Genomic DNA, 25,518 nt, shown 5'->3' on the forward strand with positions numbered 1-25,518 from the left:
GTAAAACATTATAGAACCAGATGATTTATCTATGGGGAATACAGCCTCATCTCACTGCTTGTGTACTAGTTAATGTCAATAAATCACTGAGAGAAATACAGAGAAAAGATTGCCATCATATTGAATACCCCAAGATATATATACATATAGAATAGTCTAAAGAGCAATACAAATCTGTACATACAGTATATGTAGAATAACTCAATGTCTGCTCTATTGCAGACTTGCTGTCCTTTGCCTTTGAGGGAATTGTGGAATCGTGGAAGTGGCAAAAAGAAGCAAGATGTGACAAAGAATAATTTGAAGGAATCTGCAGCTCGTGCGGGGGGAGGGGAGGCAGCTCAGTGCAACACAGCCTGACTGGATGAGTAGCAACAGCAGCAACAGCAATAGCACTAGCAGCATCTCCTTTGTGGCTTGCTGGGGGGCTCGGTCACTAGAGCACCGCGCTCCCGCTCACAGACACACAGGCGCTCCCAGCGCCACCGTCACACACACGTAGTGGCAGTGGCAGTCGTCGTCAGAGCCGGGGCTGGGGCAGGGACAGGGACCGCTACCTTGACGACTGGAGCTACGGCGACAGCAGCTGCGGCACCATGGCGCAAGCCGCCAAGCAGCTCCGCAAGAACAAGGACCTAGCGGAGCTCGCCGCTCAGGAGCTGAAGGATAAGGAGGAGGAGAAGAACAAGAAGAGGAATCGATCGAGGGACCGCAGACGCAAGGTATGGCTGTCTGAGGATGGTGTCGATTTCTCTCCGTCTCTGTTCCCGCTGTCTCTGTTGTCTCTGTCTCTCTATATCATTTTCTCCTTCTCTCGACCTGTCTCATTCCCTCCTTTGTGCAGGATTGGGTTTGGGATGCTTAACACATGTACAATTACACACACAGTCACAGGCACACACAGCCGCCGGGTGTTAACCAATTATGCACAGATGCTCATACACAGGTTGTGTTCGTTCAGTCAGACAATTAGCTGTGGGGGATGGAGGGTGGTATTGCTGGTCGTGTAGATGAGTGGGGGGGTGGTTGGGGGTCTGGTCTAAAAGGAGCCACTGATTAACCTGCCCTGCCCGCTTCTCCTGGGGAGAGTGTTATGCTCTTTACTCTGGTCTTTTCCCTATTTCTCTTAAGAGGAAGGAGTCACAGAGTGGTGGGGGCGGTTTGGGGAGGCAGGCAGTCAGGCATCCTCTCCTCCATCTCCCTCCACCCCTCCCTTCTCCTAATCTCCTGGCTGTGTCGTTAAGTGTCCGGCTGCTGCTGGCTGGGTTTAATCGGTTGCCCTTTCAGGCTCTATTGTTTTCCCCTCCTGTGGACCTGCTGTAGTACGTGCCACACATCTCTGAGAGGCTGGCTTTTGCAGTCACTCTACTAGATGAGTGTGGGAGACAGTGTTCATCAATCATCTGCTGCGAGGGAGTGAGTGATCTCTGCTCTTCTTTCCCTATGGGCTAAGCGCAATATTCCTGCTATAGAGAACAGCCTGTTTTAATGTTAGCCTCCCAGCTCTACCTGAGGGATTGAGGGTTAAAGGGATGTTCTCCAGTAGGGTGCAGTGCAGCTGCCTGTATCTCTTGAGTGTTCTGTGCTGTAGGCTACAGTGGTATTTCCACCTGCTCCTTGCATTTCCATGGCTCATTCGGTTCATTTCCCTGGGTAATGATGGTGACATGACACCTCCCCGTCGATGGCTTGTGTCTATCATAAGACAACGTGAGGGTCCGTGTGTAGAGTGGTGGGGGGGGTGGATCTTGGTGCAGTCAGAGGACGGTGAGAGAATGAGAGGGAACAGAGAGAGAGAAATGGAGGAAGGGAGAGATGGCATAAGGAGAGGAGAGAGCCCCGTAGCTCCATGTGACTGTTGTCACCGTGGCAAACAGGCTCAGTAATGTCAGGGGTGGCCATGACGTCTCACAGGAAGGATATCCTGTCCATAACATCTGTCATATGCCAGCTTTTATCTCTGACCTCCGTATCAACACCATCGGAATGAGAGACAGAGAGAGAGGGAGAGAGCGTGAGACAGAGAATGAGGATGCATCTGCAATACCAATTAACAGCAACTGTTGGCTGCTCTCATTTCAATGCCACACACACATTTGAAAACATCATGTTGCTTGCTGTATGCCAAGGTTGGCATTGGAATAAGGTTGAGACAGCGGCGTAATGAATTAATGATTACCCTTCCATATTGTGATGAACTCCCCTGTCAGTAGTTGGTATGTGTAAAAGAAAAGGTATCTGCACTACAATATCTTCATGCATATCTTTCTAATCATCACAATTTAGTGCTTTATAAATGTGAGTGAAGGTTTGAGGTCGGCTCAGAATAGTGGTGAAAATATGATCAAATACTGTTTCATCGATGATAATGGGCCAGATGCATTTCCATAAGTTGCGTCAGGCAACTGCTTTTCTGCTCCAGCGCTTCTTAGACATATTACACTGTCTCTCCTCTCCCATTCCGTTGGACTGAGGCTTTCCATGCCATTGTGTGAACCCTGCTATCAAGAGGGAGAGAGGGCCATAATGTTCCTTAAATGTTTATTGGTTCCATTGGATATAAATCATGCCCAGCTTCCCAGCGTGTAAAATACTACTCCCCTCTCGTCCCCTAAGACAAAGGTCACGCACTACACTATATTTGGTTTTATTTTTTAACGAGCATCAATCCTGTAACATACGCCTACTATTTTTGCAATGATCTTTGATATGATTTTATACTGTCCATAAACATGAATGAATTTGATGTATCCTATAAAATTGCATGATACAGAAAAATGATAATCTATGTTTTCTACTAGGGATGCTGTGTGTGTGTGTGTGTGTGTGTGTGTGTGTGTGTGTGTGTGTGTGTGTGTGTGTGTGTGTGTGTGTGTGTGTGTGTGTGTGTGTGTGTGTGTGTGTGTGTGTGTGTGTCTCCATGTGTCCGTGTGTGAAATTATATGGCTTTAGGGTATCTCATTCCTCTTTTGTGTAACCTCCTGGTTGCAGACCTCTAATGATAAAACCATTACAATGTGAGCTCAGAGGCATTCACTTTCTCTAGTATTGCTTTGGCCTTGAGGATGAGCTCTTCTGTCATAGGTGGAGGCACGACTACAAATTACCAAATGAATGATTCAGTGGTCAGGGATGTGCACATATGTCTTAGACCTGTGAGTGGGATTCCAAACATTATTTTTAGAAGCCTCGCTGAAACTGCTATGAACTGCTTGCATTCGACTGTGCTATATCTGCGTGTACCAATTAGCCTTTGGGCTGTAGCATGGAGCGCTGATAAAAGAAATGTATCACTCACTACAGAGCTGGTAGTTGTAATCCACAAGGCTCACTTACTAATAACCACGCATTGGGCTATTTAACCTAGACCGGTTGGTACTGCAGAGGCTGTGTGTAAAAACGCTGCCCTAGATTCAGTCTTCCTGCTAAGATGAGGTATTGAAAGAGTGGCAACATATGTACGTGAGTATGTTTACTTGCGCCTACGTATGTGTGGGGCGCAAACAGAAGTGTCCCAGATTCCGAGGGACCTGTATGTGCATGTGTTTGCACGCGTGTCCGCGCGTCTCAGAGGAGCATGCAGGAGGAGGCGAGGTCGGGCTGACGCGTAAGCACCTCTCATCCCAGCCACCAATCTCTAAGCCACGAGTTTCACTGCACCAGAGCCATGCTGGAGGAACGTTCTGGAACAGGAATATGTACAGTCTGCTGTCGTTATGGCAGGTACCTGCTGTGTAAAGCAGATGCCACTAGAGGCAGCAGTCAGAGAGAGAGAGAGCTAGGGCTGAAATGAGAGTTCAGAGGGTTGTGTGAAATATTACAGTAAGAGGTTATTCTCAGTGCAGGCTTCTGCTAGTAATATAACTAGACTCATGACTCGTTTAGTGCCAGCCAATGCATTGCCGAAAATTCAATTACGATCTTAAGCACCAGCTTGTTAATAAAAGGCATCTGGGGCTTAACATGGCCTAACATGTCACTGGACACAGATCATTGTTCTCAATGTGTATTAAGGACCTAGTCCATCTCATCTATCATACTTTTACCTGCAACCCTCATGGTAGAGGAAGATTATGTTTACTGGGATCTGGTGCCAAATCTGTCAAACACAACAGATCTCAGAATTATTTTTGCTCTAATTGTTGTTGTGAAGAGTGACATTTAAAGATATGAAAACTAGCTGACAAAAAAAAATTATTCTAGATCGCACTACTGTTTTTGGGCCAATGTATGTGTCGATGTGCATGGGTCTGTGTGACTGTGTGTTGGTGTGTACTGTATGTCCATACTGCATGTGCGTGAGTTTGTGCTTGCACACAAACAGTAGCTGGCCCAGAATCCCTAATGTCAGGCCATGGATGTGGTTCCCCATGGCAACTGAAGGTGGTGTTGTTTGCGATACCAGAATTTTGACTTCGATACCAACTTCAGATCCGATTTAATCGATGATCTGGAGATTGTCTGGCTGGATATATGCCTTCCCAAAACCAATTTTGTTGGGGGGGGGGGTTACAGGCTGCCCATTCAGAATTAATTATATGAAGGTCTCGAAATTGTGTTGTCAAACTGTAATGATTCCCTGGTGAAGGAAATCATTTTGCTAAGGGATTTCAATACTGATGTCTGCAAACCCACAATGTATTTACGCACTTCTATAGATCACTTGCTCTGACCCAAAGGATAAAAGATCCCACCTGGGTATGTGAAACAGTGCAATGTACGATTGACTTAATATTGGTGTCTGATAAATCTAAAATATCGCAAAGTGGAGTAATAGTCTCAGTGATCATTTTATTACATTTTGCACAAGGAGGGTTGTTAAAGATATATTTAACTTTCAAAAAACTGTTAGAATCAGAGGACAAAAAAAATACTGTGTAGAAATATTTAGGGAGCAAGTGGTTCAAATTGACTGGTCACCTGTGTTCAATAGTGTAGGGGTAGACAGTGCCTGGGAAGCCTTTCAATGTATATTCCATGATGTGGTGAATGTGATGGCTCCCATTAGACGGGTCAGAGTAAAGCAGAGATCTTGCCCTTGGTTTAATCATGAGATTCTAGAATCTACAGTATCAAAACAAGGAATAAGGCCTTTAAGAAATGTTAAGAACTCTCAAGCGCAGCCTGATTTTCTCCTATATAAACGTCACAGAAATGAAGCACAGAGCAGGATGGATGAAGCTAATAGTGGTTACTTTGCTGATAAAATCACTGAGAACAAAAATTACCCTAAAAAGCTTTGGAAATCATTTAAGGAACTGAGCTGTTTTTTGGAACTAAACTACCTCCATACTTCCATTCATTTGTTATGGTTACCTTTAGACTAGTCCCGTGACACTTGTGGGGGTCGTAGAGCAAAACGGAGAACACCGTCGTGTCCGTGAGATTTTCCCCTTTCCATAGCGTTCGACGATTTCGTGGGAAGACTGATTTTCGGCATGTGTCATGGTTTGACAAACACCGCTGTAGCTCGGCCAGCTTCCACCGCAAATGTGGAAGGCCGACATAGGCGGATGAGGTGGATTGGGACACAGCCCATATCTTGACAGATTTTGATGATTTTGATGGGGATTTTTTATTATGTTACTTTATTATGTTACACACGGGTCAATAGACTCCAAGGATTATTAAGAAAGTAATGACATCATTCACAAGGCAGAACTTGGCTGTGTAATGAGACTTTGTGTGGCTATGGAATCTTGTGGAAACCAGACGGGAGGCGAGGAAGACAAAGAAGTGAATGAGTTTTTGGTGACGAGGGAGATGAAGTGAATTAAGAACATTTTTGGTGTCAGTCAGCTTTGAAATCCGAATATTTTTAGTTATGCTTAGCATATTATCACAAACAAAGTGCTAGGGTAATAAATTGAAGTTTGCTTCAGCTGTAAACTAGCAAGGAAAGTTAGCCCACAATTAAAACTGGAAGCTACCGGCATCATCTTGCATTGTAAAAGTGTTCTAGCCTGTATTGACATTGTTTTGCATTTCAACATTTCTACATGCCGTTTTGCAGTATTCAAGTGTGTTAACTTCTGTGCAGCATGAGTGGGGAGCTAACAATGCAGCCCAGACAGCTGTACCAATGATTGAGTAAGTGGAGCATGCAATTTGCTCTTTCCACTATAAAGGGGCTGCGCTGATAGACAGACTTCATCCTCTCAATCTCATGAGACACATTTGACAGAAGTGCCGAACGTAAAAAAAAAAATATGTGTATCGAAAAAGTACCGAAGTTTCAGTTTTCGGTATTCCGTGCAACACTAATTGAAGGTGTGAAGGACAGATAGAAACAGAGGATTGATATGCTAACTCTTGCTGGGCAGGTTGTAGTGCTACTGAATTCTTTTGAATTTAACAACATTAATTGGGGTATTAAAAGTGCTATATAGGTAGAGAAAATTTTACAGAACAAGGCTATGTCAAGAACAAAATGTTGACAGAAATGCACCTAGTCCCAAGCTCACGATGTGTATAAATGAATCGAATGGAATATAAACTACTGGTCTGGTAGCAGATCAATTAGCAATTTAGCTAAATTCCCTGTTGTGTTCGTTGTCATGCTAAACATTATGTACGGCTTGACAACGTGTAAAAAATTATTGGCTGAAGCACATACAGATCTGCAAACAGGCTAATAAACTATTGCATGTCAAATTAACGGATTAACTGCTTAGTACAATGCAATTTTTTTTTTACAAAATGCATTTACATTTGATGTTATGGAAAGGTGTTTTGGGCACTGTAAAGTCAGTATTTTTTGTGTTTTCCCGGCACATACGGTAGATGTGGGTGGGCTAAAGGATGACATCTCTTACATCTCCTTAGGTGTACAGTTACCATAACACTTCAACTGGAGAGCCATGATTATAAGGTCTTAGAGGGTCCTCTTTATCTTCAGGAAGTACCAAGAGCTTAACTGGCTGGATTAGTAATAAAGTAATGGAGAGGGGGCCCTTTATGAAAGAGTACTTTTAAGAAGCTGAAAACTGAAGCTGTACTTCTGATCATGGCACTGTGACTCAGCTGAAAAAGTAGGTTGACTTGATTGTGCTATATCTGTGCTGTAGTCTCCTCTGAAAGGCATACTCAACATACTGTATGTGGCGTAGTTAAGAATTCATGTGATACCGAAGTATACTGATTTACACAAGTTACTGTGGAGAGGGAGAAATAGAGAGAGAGAAAGGGGGATGGTGGGGGGAGTGGTGTGGAGGGCAGATGAGAGGTGAGAAGGGTGGATGCCCAGCCTAGGGACCTCTTCCACATGTTTTCATCTTCAGCTGGACTCACAGCTGTCGCAACCCCAGGGTTCTCACTGCATAGAGAGTGTGTGTGTGTGTGTGTGTGTGTGTGTGTGTGTGTGTGTGTGTGTGTGTGTGTGTGTGTGTGTGTGTGTGTGTGTGTGTGTGTGTGTGTGTGTGTGTGTGTGTGTGTGTGTGTGTGTGTGTGTGTGTGTGTGTGTGTGTGAATCTCAAAACATTGTCTACATGATGTGTGTCTGTTTGTAGTGACATAACATGTTGGTCTGTTTGTGGTGACATAACATTGTGTTTTTGCGTGTATTGTCTGGAATGGTTCCTATGTGTCTGGGACCAGTCCTGTTTGGATAGATGTCCTGTCTCTTGTCTCAGTGCTGGGTAATGTGATGAAGTGACAAAAGGAGATCCACTGTAGCTCCTAAATAAAGACCAAAGCGCTCTGTATTGGCTCATCAAAAATCAATAGCTTCATTAGAACTTCAGGAACTTTGTCTGAGCAAATGTTATACCTCAGCCCAAACTGTGGCCCGCTGCCAGCAGACACACTGCCAACCCGAGGCCCAGAAGTAAGGGGGTGAGGCTGGGGAAGGGGGGCTGGTGTCCTCAACAGCATCTGTTTGTCTCTAAGGTTTCCTCTCCCCACTCACTTCCACCTCACCGTAGTATTTTAGGGACTATTGGCCCCTCCGTGGCCATCTCTCCAGCCCACTGGTCTGAAAGGGACTGGATGGAGTGAGAGCACTGGGATGGGAAATATCTAGGAAGGAGGGAGAGGAGATTACCAGGGATTATTTAACACTGTTGGGACGTGGGCCCTAGCTCTTGTGTTTTCCATATGTGAAATCAGGGAGCCAATCTGCCAATGTGACTCAGATAGAGATGTTCCTGTCTGATAACCCACCAATCAAACAGCTCTTCTATCAGCCCGCCCGTTAATCAGAACATCGCCTCTCTAGAGGAACAAGCCAATCAGAGCCACTCTAGTGCAGGGGAGGGGTAATGGCAGTAAATTGTATCTGCACATTCTATTTTGACCTTGGGTCATGAGGCAGGCATCTGAAGTGACTTATGTGCTCTCAACCTCCTGACGTATCGGGGGGGGGGGGGGGGGGTGATGAAGACACATGATGACATAACATGTGACACACCAGGACACAAATGCTACGAACCAACCATGCAGACATTGGGTGCAGACAGTTTGCACAAACACAAACAGCGGCTACAACTGGTGACAGCGGCTCCATAGTCTTTTAATTGACTTTCATTTCATCTAACATACTGCTACTACAAGATAAATGATCTCCTCACAGATTGGGGCTGTTTTCATCTGATCCCACACAGTGTTTGTCTCAATTACCATTCCCCCAGTCTGCTGCAGGAGCTGGCCATTAGACCTAAGGCTGGAAATGTACCAGGGACCTCACGATACCATATTATCACGATACTTTGGTGCCGATAGGATATGTATTGCCATTCTCACGATCCTATATGTATTGTGATTCGATGCTGTGATTTTATTTCGATTCAATGTTCCAAATGTCATGACGTTGGCCTGAGGGGGGAGGTTTATGACCCCCATAAATACCTTTCCCCTTTTTCCTCTCTCTACTCTACCGATGTGACTATTGAAAATCCCTTTGTTAACATTGAGAGAGACTCTGGTGACATCAAAAGACAGGAAACAAAACCATATTTCGGTAATCCAACCAGTTGAAAATATGCGTTGGTACTTAATGAATATGATCTCAGATCAGTTGTTGTCTGAGACATTATTACTAATGACAGGATGACATAAACTGTCTTGGGAAGTCAACACATTCTAGTTATCCGATTCACATGGAATTGTTGTGCAATTTAAATGTTTAAATATGAAACTATTTGTGAAAAGATTACATTTAATTTTAGCTTCTTAAATGAGAGAACGGTTTGTTAAAGAGAAACTCTGCTCACTCAGAGGCCCTGCCCAAGTGAACAGACTTTGGTTGTAAACTATGAAACACGCCCTTCTTTCACCACTATATAAACCCGTTGACGAAAATGTAACTTCCTGTTCCAAGAACGTGAGGACTTACCATCCTAACGTTGAAAGGACAAAGACCACCTACAGAACTGTGAAGGTGACGACCTACACGCCGGAAGGATGAATTTCGACTATACCAGCCAGAATATAGCATGAGCTTAAAGTATGGCAACTTGGTATGAACTTTGAACTCTTATTGACTCCAGAAGTGATACCTCCTAGCTGTTGAGTTAGCAGCAGTCGCTGTAAACGTGGGCTAGGAAAGGACGCACGACGTATCCAGTCTAACACACACAATGATACGACAAAGTATACGTTCTACCACCAGACATTCTTCAAAGGACAACCCGGCCTCCCATCTACGACCAACCGATCGAAGCGCAGCTCAGAGTAAATATTTATTGCATTTTCCTTTTCCAAATGGGCGGTTATTTAGAATGCATAATATTCTGTATTTATGATAGAGTAGCTGCCTACGGCCCGATAGAGACATAGCTTCTCCCTTTGTTCCTCAATCTTCCTGCTCTTTCATTCAAAACCTCACCCCCTTTCTTTGTGTAACCAGCTGTCATATCTGTTCCGTCCGCTAGGGACGTTTTCCTTTATGACATAATTTGTAATCAATGTATGATACATTCTGTGTATATGTAATTCTGTATGATTATTTAGTAAATAAATAATTAAACCAAATGTTGTATTGCTGATTCAACTTGTTAGCCAGGGTTCGTGAAGATAATCAAGAATTTTAAACTTTCAGATGAGACTAAACAAGGTGACGATTAAATATTGCCCTCTACTGATGTAAAAGATTACTAGGTCTTGAAGAGTTTATTCGGAAGATAATAGCTCTATAAACATTCTTTCGTGGTGCCCCGACTTTCTAGTTAATTACATTTGCCTAATTAGCTTAATCAGGTAATGTTAATTACAGAGAAGTGATTTTATAGAATAGCATGTCATATCACTTAATCCAGCATAGCCAAAGACCCGACACAAACATATTGCTCTCCATATGTCTGCAGCAGTGGGACAAGAGAGAGGCATGCGAAAAAATGAGTTTTGATCAGTCATGGAATCAAATGTTCTCAAAGAAAATGGTCTCCCTATTTAAAAAAGAAGACGGAGAACAACCTATGACGGAAAAATACTGGACTTTTGGTGCCGGTACAGCCAACTAGTGCAAAAATAATATTGCAATATTGTCAAAACGATATGATACAATATATCGTCAAAAATAATATCCCGATATGTAACTGTATCGATTTTGTCCCCCATCACTAATTAGACCTGTGCTACACAGCCTAACCCTCATTATGACACAGAGACAGGGAGCCGTGGTTATGTAATGGAATCAGAGCTCCTCAAGGTCAGTTTGTATCATGTGGCCCTGGGAGCCTGCTAATGTGCTGAAGCACTGCCCTTGGGCACACCCTGCCCCCATCACTGACACTCCCTGAACCACTTATACTGGACTCTATGTATGTGTTGCTGGGGGCAAGTGGCCTGGAGGCCACTGCAACAGTTGGGAACAATTGCCCTTGGGAGGGGGATTCAATTGGTATCCTTAGAAAGGGCCTATACATTGGGGACGATCGTTGAGAGGAGATATTGTTGAGGGGCAAAACATACTGTAGCAAAGGCATATGGGAGATGGTTTAGGGCTGATACACTGTAGCAATGTTGAAGTGGAGATAATAGCTGAGGGATAGTTGGCATAGCTGAGGCGTAGAGGTGTGTGTATGCAGTAATGTCCTTGCAGTGGTAGTAGAGGGTATGTGTGCAGTGCACTTTAAGTGATCATGTCTGCATCGCTGTGCTGCTCTGCAGTGTTGCTGCTGTGTTATTGATTGATGTGTTTGATCAGGGTGGGGTAGATCCATCAGCTGGCTCCGTGTTAGAGCAGGGCCCAGGGACGTGTTTTACACGCACGCGCCCACACCTGCACACAACTCTCTGTCGGTCCTTGTCTCCCATCTGTCACTCGCTCCTTTCATTCCCTGCCCTCCTCATCCTTATTGCCCAACCCTCTAACATCCCCGCTTCCCTTACCCTCTTCTGCCAACCAACTCCCCATCCCTCTCTCCTTCCTCCTTCCGCATCATTCCCTCTTCAATTTCTCACATTAATCCCCTCTCCTCGCTTCTCCCTCAACCTCTTCGCCTCTCCAGACCCTTTTCCTCAATCCCCTCTCCCCCATTTCTCTCTCCTCCCCATGACCCTAGCTCTGCTCTCTGTCTAAGAGTACTGTGATTAGGGCCCTATAAAATCAGTTTTCACTCCAATGAATGTTAAGTATTTGGTTGTAATATCATCACCTCTTGAAGAGCATAGTCAGAACTACACATTTCAGATTATTCCATGCAAAATAATTGTCGAAATGTACAACAAGTAACTGCTTTCATGATCAGTAAACGTCTACTGATCATGTCATTTGAGATATGTGAGGGTAGCCTGACGATATCTCTCAATATTGGCCACCATTAATTGGACATTTGATCTATCCTCTAATGGAGTTACATGGACTCCTGCAGGCACCACTCAAAGACACTGAGGGAAACCTCTTGCACACCACACACCACACACCACACACCACACACACACACACACACACACACACACACACACACACACACACACACACACACACACACACACACACACACACACACACACACACACACACACACACACACACACACACACACACACACACACAGCTGCCTGGCACCTCTGGTAAATACAGAAAAGCCCCATCTGTGTGTTCCAGTCCTTTGCAATCAAAGTAGGTCAGTGTCAATACCATTCAAATTAACTGCAATTATACACAGGGATATAAACAGGCATATGAACATACATTATGGTAATCAATGACCTAATGGTGGAGTCAACAACAACACAATAAGCATTTATAGCGATAGTCAAGCTAAAGTATCAAACGTTATCCCTCACTCCTCCACATCCATCAGTGAGAGTGAAAGAGAGGAAGGGCTAATGGAGAAAGGGGTGAAAGGATAGTGGAAGCACAGCCCCTCGGTCTACTTTTCTTTTTTCCCTTCCCTTCCACAGTTTCAAATTGAATTAGGGATGAAGTATTTACAGTGAGGGAAAAAAGTATTTGATCCCCTGCTGATTTTGTACGTTTGCCCACTGACAAAGAAATTATCAGTCTATAATTTTAATGGTAGGTTTATTTGAACAGTGAGAGACAGAATAACAACAAAAATATCCAGAAAAACGCATGTCAAAAATGTTATGAATTGATTTGCATTTTAATGAGGGAAATAAGTATTTGACCCCTTCTCAATCAAAAAGATTTCTGGCTCCCAGGTGTCTTTCATACAGGTAACGAACGGAGATTAGGAGCACACTCTTAAAGGGAGTGCTCCTAATCTCAGTTTCTTACCTGTATAAAAGATACCTGTCCACAGAAGCAATCAATCAATCAGATTCCAAACTCTCCACCATGGCCAAGACCAAAGAGCTCTCCAAGGATGTCAGGGACAAGATTGTAGACCTACACAAGGCTGGAATGGGCTACAAGACCATCGCCAAGCAGCTTGGTGAGAAGGTGACAACAGTTTCTGTGATTATTCGCAAATGGAAGAAACACAAAAGAACTGTCAATCTCCCTCAGCCTGGGGCTCCATGCAAGATCTCACCTCGTGGAGTTGCAATGATCATGAGAACGGTGAGGAATCAGCCCAGAACTACACAGGAGGATCTTGTCAATGATCTCAAGGCAGCTGGGACCATAGTCATCAAGAAAACAATTGGTAACACACTATGCCGTGAAGGACTGATATCCTGCAGCGCCCGCAAGGTCCCCCTGCTCAAGAAAGCACATATACATGCCCGTCTGAAGTTTGCCAATGAACATCTGAATGATTCAGAGGACAACTGGGTGAACGTGTTGTGGTCAGATGAGACCAAAATGGAGTTCTTTGGCATCAACCCAACTTGCCGTGTTTGGAGGAGGAGGAATGCTGCCTATGACCCCAAGAAACCATCCCCACCGTCAAACATGGAGGTGGAAACATTATGCTTTGGGGGTGTTTTTCTGCTAAAGGGACAGGACAACTTCACCGCATCAAAGGGACGATGGACGGGGCCATGTACCGTCAAATCTTGGGTGAAAACCTCCTTCCCTCAGCCAGGGTATTGAAAATGGGTCGTGGATGGGTATTCCAGCATGACAATGACCCAAAACACACGGCCAAGGCAACAAAGGAGTGGCTCAAGAAGAAGCACATTAAGGTCCTGGAGTGGCCTAGCCAGTCTCCAGACCTTAATCCCATAGAAAATCTGTGGAGGGAGCTGAAGGTTCGAGTTGCCAAACGTCAGCCTCGAAACCTTAATGACTTGAAGAAGATCTGCAAAGAGGAGTGGGACAAAATCCCTCCTGAGATGTGTGCAAACCTGGTGGCCAACTACAAGAAACGTCTGACCTCTGTGATTGCCAACAAGGGTTTTGCCACCAAGTACTAAGTCATGTATTGCAGAGGGGTCAAATACTTATTTCCCTCATTAAAATGCAAATCAATTCATAACATTTTTGACATGCGTTTTTCTGGATTTTTTTGTTGATATTCTGTCTCTCACTGTTCAAATAAACCTACCATTAAAATTATAGACTGATAATTTCTTTGTCAGTGGGCAAACGTACAAAATCAGCAGGGGATCAAATACTTTTTTCCCTCACTGTATATGGGTGCAGTGTGCATTTTTCAGTCCTCTATACAGCTGAGAGAGAGAGAGAGACAGAGGAAGAGGGAATGAGAGAGGAAGAGGGAATGAGAGAGGAAGAGGGAACGAGAGAGAGAGTAGAGGTTGACAGAGTGACATATCTGGGATGTAGAACAGTTGGTTGCTCTCTTTTCATTCTTCTTTGTTTATGTGCTACAGGCGCAATAACACACACAGGCACACAGACTGGAAACACTCATAGGCACAGAGAAAAAGAGAGGGAGAGAAACAAAAGAGGGGAAGGGAGTGAGAAATGAGTGAGACTATGGACAGACTGATAGGCGGTCTGTCTCCCCAGCAGCGTACCTTTGCCATTCCAGTTTAGGTACTTAAACTCAACAAAAAAAGAAACGTCCTCTCACTGTCAACTGCGTTTATTTTCAGCAAACTTAACATGTGTAAATATTTGTATGAACATAACAAGATTCAACAACTGAGACATAAACTGAACAAATTCCACAGACATGTGACTAACAGAATTTGAATAATGTGTCCCTGAACAACGGGGGGGGGGGGGGTCCAAATCAAAAGTAACAGTCAGTATCTGGTGTGGCCACCAGCTGCATTAAGTACTGAGGTGCATCTCCTCCTCATGGACTGCACCAGATTTGCCAGTTCTTGCTGTGAGATGTTACCCCACTCTTCCACCAGGCACCTGCAAGTTCCCAGACATTTCACATGGGGGGGGAATGGCCCTAGCCCTCACCCTCCGATCCAACAGGTCCCAGATGTGCTCAATGGGATTAAGATCCGGGCTCTTCGATGGCCATGGCAGAACACTGACATTCCTGTCTTGCAGGAAATCGCGCACAGAACGAGCAGTATGGCTGGTGGCATTGTCATGCTGGAGGGTCATGTCAGGATGAGCCTGCAGGAAGGGTACCACATGAAGGAGGAGGATGTCTTCCTTGTAACGCACAGCGTTGAGATTGCCTGCAATGACAACAAGCTCAGTCCGTTGATGCTGTGACACCCAGACCATGACTGACCCTCCACCTCCAAATCGATCCCGCTCCAGAGTACAGGCCTCGGTGTAACGCTCATTCCTTCATTCCTTCGACGATAAACGCAAATCCGACCATCACCCCTGGTGAGACAAAACCACGACTCGTCAGTGAAGAGCACTTTTTGCCAGTCCTGTCTGGTCCAGCGACGGTGGGTTTGTGCCAATAGGCAACGTTGTTGCCGGTGATGTTTGGTGAGGATCTGCCTTACAACAGGCCTACAAGCCCTCAGTCCAGCCTCTCTCAGCCTATTCCGGACAGTCTAAGCACTGATGGAGGGATTGTGCCTTCCTGGTGTAACTCGGGCAGTTGTTGTTGCCATCCTGTACCTGTCCCGCAGGTGTGATGTTCGGATGTACCGATCCTGTGCAGGTGTTGTTACACGTGGTCTGCCACTGCAAGGACGATCAGCTGTCCGTCCTGTCTCCCTGTAGCGCTGTCTTAGGCGTCTCACAGTACGGACATTGCAATTTATTGCCCTGGCCACATCTGCAGTCCTCATGCCTCCTTGCAGCATGCCTAAGGCACGTTCACGCAGATGAGCAGGGACTTTGGGCATCTTTCTTTTGGTGTTTTTCAGAATCAGTAGAAAGGCCTCTTTAGTGTCCTAAGGTTTCATAGATGTGACCTAATTGCCTACCGTCTGTAAGCTGTTAGTGTCTTAATGATCGTTCCACAAGTGCATGTTCATAAATTGTTTATGGTTCATTGAACAAGCATGGGAAACTGTGTTTAAACCATTTACAATGAAGATCTGTGGAGTTATTTGGATTTTGACAAATTATCTTTGAAAGACCGGGTGATGAAAAAGTAACGTTTCTTTTTATATGTAAATCAAGTTGGCACTCCTCTGGCAGGAAGCTGGGTCTTCTCCACCATTTGCTTGGCTTGACCCAAAAATATTTTTTATCTCAGATTGTTCTGGCAATTCTTACTTAGAAACTTCATTGGGAGGAAGTTTTTGTTTGATTTGCTTTATTCATTTGTAACACAAACCATTTTTTTTTTATCATAATGAATTGGACATTTTAGAACCTTTTTAGGACTGTTCATGCCCCCTTGTAAGACCCCAATGATCCGTGAACCGTACATGATACAGACAACACCTTGGTGGCATTATACTTCTAATAGTGTGCTTTAAAAGATGCGGTATAGCTACATTTGGAAATAACATTTTACACATTAATTTATTAAACATTAAAACTATTATCTCAAGAACCCTTTTTGATTTAGTATTTTTTATATATATATATATATATATATATATATATATATATATCATTTTAAACAATATACTCTACAATTACATCACATTTCCAGTGAGTTCTCTGCTACTTGTAAAGGGGCAATCAGCAGTTGCTACATCCAGTTTTGGACTTATAAATGAATGGTATTTCTTTAAGAATATAACTTATAAATGCCTCATGAGCTTAGTTGTTGTCTGTATCATGTACGGTTCACGGATCATACGTATTACAGGGGGCATGCAGTGCATTCCGAAAGTATTCAGACCCCTTAACTTTTTCCACACTTTGTTACGTTATAGCCTTATTCTAAAATGAATTAAATTGTCATCAATCTACACACATTACCCCATAATGACAAAGCAAAACAGGTTTTTTGAAATGTTTGCAACTGTATCCGTATGCACTGTATAGGTCTAAAAAGGGCCTCATACTATCCGTATGCACTGTATAGGTCTAAAAAGGGCCTAATACTATCCGTATGCACTGTATAGGTCTAAAAAGGGCCTAATACTATCCGTATGCACTGTATAGGTCTAAAAAGGGCCTAATACTATCCGTATGCACTGTATAGGTCTAAAAAGGGCCTCATACTATCCGTATGCACTGTATAGGTCTAAAAAGGGCCTAATACTATCCGTATGCACTGTATAGGTCTAAAAAGGGCCTCATACTATCCGTATGCACTGTATAGGTCTAAAAAGGGCCTCATACTATCCGTATGCCCTGTATAGGTCTAAAAAGGGCCTCATACTATCCGTATGCACTGTATAGGTCTAAAAAGGGCCTCATACTATCCGTATGCACTGTATAGGTCTAAAAAGGGCCTCATACTATCCGTATGCACTGTATAGGTCTAAAAAGGGCCTCATACTATCCGTATGCACTGTATAGGTCTAAAAAGGGCCTCATACTATCCGTATGCACTGTATAGGTCTAAAAAGGGCCTAATACTATCCGTATGCACTGTATAGGTCTAAAAAGGGCCTAATACTATCCGTATGCACTGTATAGGTCTAAAAAGGGCCTAATACTATCCGTATGCACTGTATAGGTCTAAAAAGGGCCTCATACTATCCGTATGCACTGTATAGGTCTAAAAAGGGCCTAATACTATCCGTATGCACTGTATAGGTCTAAAAAGGGCCTAATACTATCCGTATGCACTGTATAGGTCTAAAAAGGGCCTCATACTATCCGTATGCACTGTATAGGTCTAAAAAGGGCCTAATACTTTCCGTATGCACTGTATAGGTCTAAAAAGGGCCTCATACTATCCGTATGCACTGTATAGGTCTAAAAAGGGCCTAAATTGGCCACTTTCAACATGGTTTAAAAATAATGGTTTGCCATACAAATGTAAAAAGCATGTAAAACATCCTTCCTCCCAATTAAGTTTTTATGTGAGAATTACCCGAACAATCTCAGATACATTTTTTTTTTGGGGGGGGGGGGGGGTGCTGGCATGGAATTGCCCATTTCTGAGTGATTCCCAATGCAAATGTAGGAAGACAGTCTGACCATGGATGTCGATATTGATAAAAAAAAAATACATATTATGTTAATATGTTTGCCAGGGGGTTGCTGTTCGTGTACGTGTGTGTGTGTGTGTGTGTGTGTGTGTGTGTGTGTGTGTGTGTGTGTGTGTGTGTGTGTGTGTGTGTGTGTGTGTGTGTGTGTGTGTGTGTGTGTGTGTGTGTGTGTGTGTGTGTGTGTGTGTGTGTGTGTTTGTGTGTGTGTGTGTTTGTGTGTGTGTGGGCTATTGTAATTGTGTGTGACTCTGAGGTTGTGCCAATGTGTTGTTATCAACTGGTTAAGTTGTACGCGTGCACTGTACCAAATGTTAATTTCAGCGTGGTGTACACATTCTGCCTCATTAACTGATGTGGAGATGTTTCTCAGTGGAAAGGCTAAGTATGCTACCTCTCCCCTCCCCTGCCTCTGCTCCTGCATGTGATAATGACATCGACTGTCGTCCAAGGTTAATGTTTACCTCATTTGCTGGTCATTCTCAGAACCATCATCTTTTGAACGAGGTGTGTCTGATTTGAACCAAAGGGACTTGAAGCTAGTGAGTCAAGCGACCTTCCCATGCACCGTGAGTGTATCCCCATTCATTAGTCCTTCCTTGCACATGCCCATGCATATCTGCTGTCTGAGAGAGATACAGCAGCTGGTGAAGGAGAATGGGAGAGGCAGAGTGAAAGAGAGGGCTGGGTTTTATATAGATGATAAGAAATGAGATGGATCCTTTTTTGAGTCACATTAACAGTAGTGTCTGGATCTCTGAGAAGATAGACAAAACGAGTGAGTCAGCGGGCTAGAGGGGGTTGAATTTAGGGGTGGTAGAAATACAAAATCTGAAAACTTGGTAGTGTGAAGTGTAGGGGAGGTTGGGTCAGGGAAGAGACCGTGTGAAGGAGGAGAGGGGAAGGTACTGGGGGTTTCGGAGGTGGAGGAGTTGTATATCACAGGCTGTCAGTGTTGATGTGCCATCCCTTCCCACTAAGGTGAACGTCTCCTCTTTCGTGTGACTCTGTGATTTCAACCATCTCAGTTCCTCACCATCTCCCTCCCTCTGTATCTCGCTTTCTCTGCCTCTCTCTCCTCCCCCGCCCTCTGCATCTCCATCTCATTCTTCTCTCTCCCTGTCTCACTGCTGTGTGTATTAATCATTGTTAATGTGTGTGGCAGACTCTGTCATGCAGTGTGACTAACAGTGGGAACACACTCCCTGTCCCAGCTGCCCCAGCCCTCTCTCAGCTCTCATCTCCCTCAGCGGGCTGTTTACTGATGGGACCTGGGTTAGCCACCCTGCTCCAGGCCACAGAGGACCAACAGTCCCCACACCATAGAGTCACCACACCAAAGAGTCCCCATACAGCCCATACGGCTCATAGGGCAGCATCTCATGACAGCTATCTGCCCCAGCTCCCCCCTCTCTCTATATTACATCACGCTCACGTAGCCCAAGAAGGACCTTGTTTCGGACCTCGTCTCGTTACAGTCATTATGACAAACAACTGGAAGATTCTGGCTCTTGCTCAATTTCAATGTTTTTCCCACAAACACATGTGGACACGCATTAATTTAATTTCGTAGATGGACACATACTGTAATAGTGAATCATGGTATCTGACTCAGTTGGTTTGGGTCAGTGACAGGGCAGTGCTGGCTCGGCACCAGTAGCCCTTGAGGAGGTGGGAGCAAGGTGAGAGGAACAAACACCACCATTGGCTGTCCTTTCCCAACATGACACCACACCTGTCCATTGACTAGCAGTGCCCACTGGCTAGCGGTGCATGAGAGCGAACGAACTGACAGGAAAGATATTATTCTACACGTTTTAAGTGTAGTTTCAGCATCTGAAAATCACAAAAATATGTTTAATACTGTACAGTATATCAGTGTAAGTAGCTGGTTGATGTATTCAATGATTTATGGCGACTGAATGAGAAGGATACATTTCGAGGCATGATACATGTCAGCATGTCTATCTGGCCTATATTCTTAGGACTCTCTTGTGTATCCAGTTTATTACAGCATGTGTCATGGAGGGTGGGGGTGCTGAGTTCTCAACATGCCATCATATGATACTGTATATGTCACAATAATGTTGCTCTTGTTAAATGAGTTGCATGATTTTTGTCATACACAAATATTACCGATGTCTTGGCTGTGATTCTGTGTTTGCTATAATGCAGACTACAGCGAGAGACGAGTTGGATTACCATAAACATGTTTGGCTGGATTATAATAATCTGCGTGTCACTGTGATTGTCTCAGTGGCTGGTTAGGCCTGGGGGTGTTTGGCTGCTTTAAACACTAGTTTAATGAGTTTAGATCAAACCCCTTATTTAGTATTCCACTGTGCCTCTCTGACTCACTGCTGCTAGACCACGTTTATGGAAATTGCCCCATTCAGCCCCAGAGAAAGGCCACTAGTGATATTTTACAGCAGTTTAGAAAAGCGACGCAGAGTATATGTTAACCCTTTGGGCCTTGAGGCTTATTGCTGACCCTGTCATCAGCAATCTATCTGATGAATGGGACCTTAAACATCCCCCCCCCCCCCCCCCCCCGGACCTGAGAATAATGCTGACTCAGAACGGCTATCGACGGGCAACAGGGAGTGGTCATCATCTTATTAAAAGTCTGCTGGAATCCCACAAAGCAGGAGGGATTTGGGCTGTCGATAAGACATCATTCTACGTGGAAAGTGACATGGTTTACTTACTGGTTTGTATGCTTTTGTTGTGTCATTTGGGAGGGGGTTGCAGATTGAGGTTGGTGGGGTGGAGGTTCGCTTGCTGTACTGATCTTGTCCTCTGCCCCACCTTGCGGTCTCCCCCGGTCTCCCCTCCACCCCAACCCCTACCTCCCCTTTCCCTCTCTCAGCAATGGCCCTGAGCTGTAAGACAACACCCGCTGAGTGATTAGTGATGACCTGCTGTCACAAACACAGACAGATGTAGTGGGATCAGCTACACACACACACACACACACACACACACACACACACACACACACACACACACACACACACACACACACACACACACACACACACACACACACACACACACACACACACACACACACACACACACACACACACACACGCACACACACACACACACACACACAAACCACAGTCATATTCCCAGGAGTGCTCCAGTCTCTTGCTGTCATATGTGATCAAAGCTTTCAGAGTCTTGGTCTCAGTGAGTGAAGATTCACTGTGCAGGGTTCTCATTACACATCTGTCACTCCCTCACTCCTTCTCTCCCTCTCACCTTCTCTCCCTCTCACCCTCTTCTCATTCCACCCCCTAGCTCTTATTCCTCTCTTTAATATGACACTGTGTTTCTCTCTATACCCAGCAGGTTGGCCAACTCATTGCCCTGCACTTCTTTTCCTCTCCTCTGTCTTTTCCACACTCCCTCACTCCTCCTGCCCTGCCCCCATTTGTGATCCATCAATCACGCCTCCCTGCGATCCCTTCTTCCACCTGGTTTGTGAAGGCGTTAACAAGGCTATTCCTCCTCCTGGGCCCTGCAGCAAGAGCAAGGCTGCAAAAGCTTCGGGAAGATGGGGGTTGAGGGAGGGGGAAAGACAATGTGTGTAGAGGAAGGGAGGATGGGTAGTGTGTACTTTGTGTGCGTGATGCGCCTATAAGCGTTTGTGTGAGCGATTTGTTGTATGTTATATATGTGTAGTGCGTTGTATAGGTCTAGTGTTGGTGGTGGGATGACACGTGTGTGCAGGTGTGTGATTGGAAGTCCGTATTTCCTGCAGTGAAGAACATGTGTCATGTCCTGGGAGTGCCTGTTGGCAGCAGGGCCAAGATGATGTAGTGTAGTGTGTGCTGCTGTGTGTGTGTGTGTGTGTGTGTGTGTGTGTGTGTGTGTGTGTGTGTGTGTGTGTGTGTGTGTGTGTGTGTGTGTGTGTGTGTGTGTGTGTGTGTGTGTGTGTGTGTGTGTGTGTGTGTGTGTGTGTGTGTGTGTGTGTGTGTGTATTTTGTGGGTATGTGTGTGTCTGTCAGCTTTAGAGCACTCTGCGGTCTTGACTTCTGACTGGGATGATTTGGTACTCAGTCAGTCAACGTCAGAACAGGACAGTACAGGAGCGTGTGCCCCACTGTCCTGCCTCTTTCCCCTCGACTTGTACCGAAATGACATATGACATATAACATCCCACAGTGACCTTACCAAACAAAGTACAGTATTTCAGACACCTTGACTTTTTCCACATTTTGTTATGTTACAGCCTTATTATAAAATGGATAAAAAATATAAAGAATCCTCAGCAATCTACACACAATACCCCATAATGACAAAGCGAAAACAGGTTTTTAGATTTTTTTGCAAATGTATTAAAAAAACAACAGAAATACCTTATTTACATAGGTATTCAGACCCTTTGCTATGAGACACGGAATTGAGCTCAGGTGCATCCTGTTTCCATTTCTCATCCTTGAGATGTTTCTACAACTTGATTGGAGTCCGCCTCTGTTAAATTCAATTGATTGGACATGATTTGAAAAGGCACACACCTGTCTATATAAGGTTCACAGTGCATGTCAGAGCAAAAACCAAGCCATGTGATCGAAGTAATTGCCTGTAGAACTCCGAGACAGGATTGTGTTGAGTCACAGATCTGGGGAAGTGTACCAAAAAATGTCTGCTGCATTGAAGGTCACCAAGAACACAGTGGCCACCATCATTCTTAAATGGAAGAAGTTTGGAACCACCAAGACTCTTCCTAGAGCTGGCCGCCCAGCCAAACTGAGCAATCAAGGGAGAAGGGCCTTGGTCAGGGAGGTGACCAAGAACCCAATGGTCACTCTGACAGAGGTCTAGAGTTCCTCTGTGGAGATTGGAGAACCTTCCAGAAGGACAACCATCTCTGCGGCACTCTACCAATCAGGCCTTTATGTAGAGTGGCCAGACTGAAGCCACTCTTCAGTAAAAGGCACCTGACAGCCCTCTTGGAGTTTGCCAAAAGACACCTAAAAGACTTTCAGACCATGAGAACCAAGATTCTCTGGTCTGATGAAACCAAGATTGAACTCTTTGAACTGAATGCCAAGCGTCACATCTGGAGGAAACCAGGCACCATCCCTACGGTGAAGCATGGTGGTGGCAGCATTATTCTGTGGAGATGTTTTTCAGCGGCAGGGACTGAAAGACTAGTCAGGACCAAGGGTAAGATGAATGGAGCAAAGTACAGAGAGCTCCTTGATGAAAACCTGCTGCAGAGCGCTCAGGACCTCAGACTGGGCCGAAGGTTCACTTTCCAACAAGACAACGACCCTAAGCACACAGCCAAGACGTGTGGCTTCGGGACAAGTCTCTGAATGTCCTGGAGAGGCCCAGCCAGAGCCCGTACTTGAACCCCATCGAACATCTCTGGAGACCTGAAAATAGCTGTGCACGAACGCTCCCCATCCAACCTGACAGAGCTTGAGAGGATCTGCAGAGAGGAATAAGAGAAACTCCCCAAATACAGGTGTGCCAAGCTTATACAATAGTGAGCCTATTGATATCTGATGTATTGGTGACTAAACAAAATGTTCTCATGGTATTTCACAGAAACCTTAGATTTTGCATGGATGACTGAAAATTCATTTACAGCAACAACCTGGGGAATAGTTACAGGAAAGATGAATGAGCCAATTGTATGTTGGGGATGATTAGGTGACTATGAGGGCCTGATTGGGGAATTAGCCAGGATTAACACCCCTCTTACAATAAGTGCCATGGGATCGTTAGTGACCACAGAGAGTCAGGACACCCGTTTAACATCCCACCTGAAAGACAGCACCCTACACAGGGCAATGTCCCCAATTACTGCCCTTGGATATTTTTGTAGACCAGAGGAAAGGGTGCCTCCTACTGGCCCAACACCACTTCAAGCAGCATCTGGTCTCCCATCTAGGGACCAACCCTGCTTAGCTTCAGAAGAAAGCCAACAGTGGGATGAGGGTGGTAGGCAGCAGATAGAGGAAGGGATGATGACCTAACACCTCTGAAAAGAGTCTCCCCATTGTCTGTGGGGAGACCGGCGCAGAACTGCTGCAGACGTATGTGTGAGTGTGTGTGAAGGGAATAGACTCGAGAGGACAGGAGAGAGAATGGGGGGGCACAGATGTTACCATGACCTCTTCATTATTAATGACCTTATGTCAGGCAAAGTGCTGTTAACGCCTCCTCACCAGCCCAAACTGGCAGAGATAAGTGAGTGGAGCTGTTCCCACTCCCAATGATGGCAAAGAAAGAAACCTTATTATAACTTGTCCCAATTTCATTTATATAAGGGAAGTCACAATTGGCCCTGGCTGTCCTCTTTAGTTTGTATTTAAGAAATGACCTTGCGTCCTCTGCCCCTTTCATCTACACATCAAAAGTTCCTCTCTCTACATTTTAGCCATTTAGCAAACACTCTTATAGAAGCCTAAGTGTTATTGTTTATTAGTTTACTCCAATTGGGGGAAGGGTGGTAGGGTTTGCTGGGAATAATAAAGGTATATTCAAAAAAAAAGTATGTATATAGGTATGTGTGTATGTATTTATATATGTATATATGTGCATATGTATGAATGTTTATGTATGCATATGTATGGGTATGTATGTATATGGATATATATATTAACCCAAAAAAGAAATGGGGTTTGGGAATGATGCCGACAATTACATTGATGGAAGCAACAATCTTTCCACAATATTAAGCTGATCCAACCCTAAAAACAAATGATAAAATGTAACACTCTAATCCAGAGCAATTAGGGTTAAGTGCCTTGCTCAAGAGCACATCAACAAACTTCTCACCTAGTCAGCTTGGGGATTCAAACCAGCGGCCTTTCAGTTACTGGCCCAATGCTCTTAACCGCTAGGCTACCTTCCATCTATTTATTTTCTTTCTGCCCTCTCCCTCTCCTATTTTCCTCTCCTTTAGTTTCCTCTTCTGTCATTAGCTATTGTACATAACCTCTACCTCTCTCTTTCCCATTCTCACCCATCTCCAACTGTGTAACTCCCCCTTCTCCATATATTTTCTCTTTACCTCCCACTCTCTCTCTCTCTTCCGCCTGTCACGGTGATGATGTGTTGACCCTGTGGGAGCTGGTGGAGTCATTGACCGTGTGGTGCTGAGTGCTCCGTAGGACCTGCTGCCACGCGACTCTCAGACACACAGACTCCATCTCCTCTACTCCTAGCACCTGCTCCAGCATCGGTTAACCAGTCTTACTTTAGAGCCGACACAGACTCCATCTCCTCTACTCCTAGCACCTGCTCCAGCACAGCTTAACCAGTTTTACTTTAGAGCCGACAGACTACATGCACATTACATTTTATAGTGTTTTTTTATTACAGTGCGCCCGAGTTTATACGTAGCTGAACACAATATAACATTTTTTATGGCCTTATGTTATTTTACCTTTGCCTATAAACAGAGGATTCTAAGATATTTGTTGAATTGCCAGAATTTCACATGTAGCCATTATGAAGGAGACAAAGCCCAGGGTTTGTGTAGTATCTGTCAGCGAAGATAAGCTATGTACTGAAATGCTGGATCATGCCCTGCACTAATCGCCAGAGAGGTGAGGGAGCCAAGCATCGACATAGAGTGATGTCATAAAGAGACTCAAAGGAGCTCTACCCAGCATGCTCAGCGACCGAAGCTCCTGCAGTACTCATGAATATTGAAAGGAAATGGAGAGAGAGGGAGCGGGGAGATAGGGGAAG

General features: G+C 44.7%; 1 protein-coding gene across 10 annotated transcripts in view; it reads left to right on the forward strand.

Annotated features, from left to right (window-relative positions):
• The first annotated feature begins 320 nt into the window (after nt 1-320).
• Nucleotides 321-25,518, forward strand: part of LOC139551768 (ankyrin-1-like) — an 82,208-nt gene continuing 57,010 nt past the window's right edge. For 4 of the 10 annotated variants that reach the window (XM_071363094.1, XM_071363099.1, XM_071363096.1 and 1 more), the window contains exon 1: nt 322-722. In XM_071363094.1, coding sequence (XP_071219195.1) covers nt 597-722 — 126 coding nt within the window. In that variant the 5' untranslated portion in view covers nt 322-596. Of the gene's footprint in view, nt 723-25,518 lie in introns of all 10 variants that reach the window. The other 6 variants (XM_071363097.1, XM_071363100.1, XM_071363102.1 and 3 more) reach the window with 5 other exon arrangements.

This window comes from Salvelinus alpinus, chromosome 24, assembly GCF_045679555.1.
Source record: "Salvelinus alpinus chromosome 24, SLU_Salpinus.1, whole genome shotgun sequence".
Classification (NCBI taxonomy): domain Eukaryota; kingdom Metazoa; phylum Chordata; class Actinopteri; order Salmoniformes; family Salmonidae; genus Salvelinus; species Salvelinus alpinus.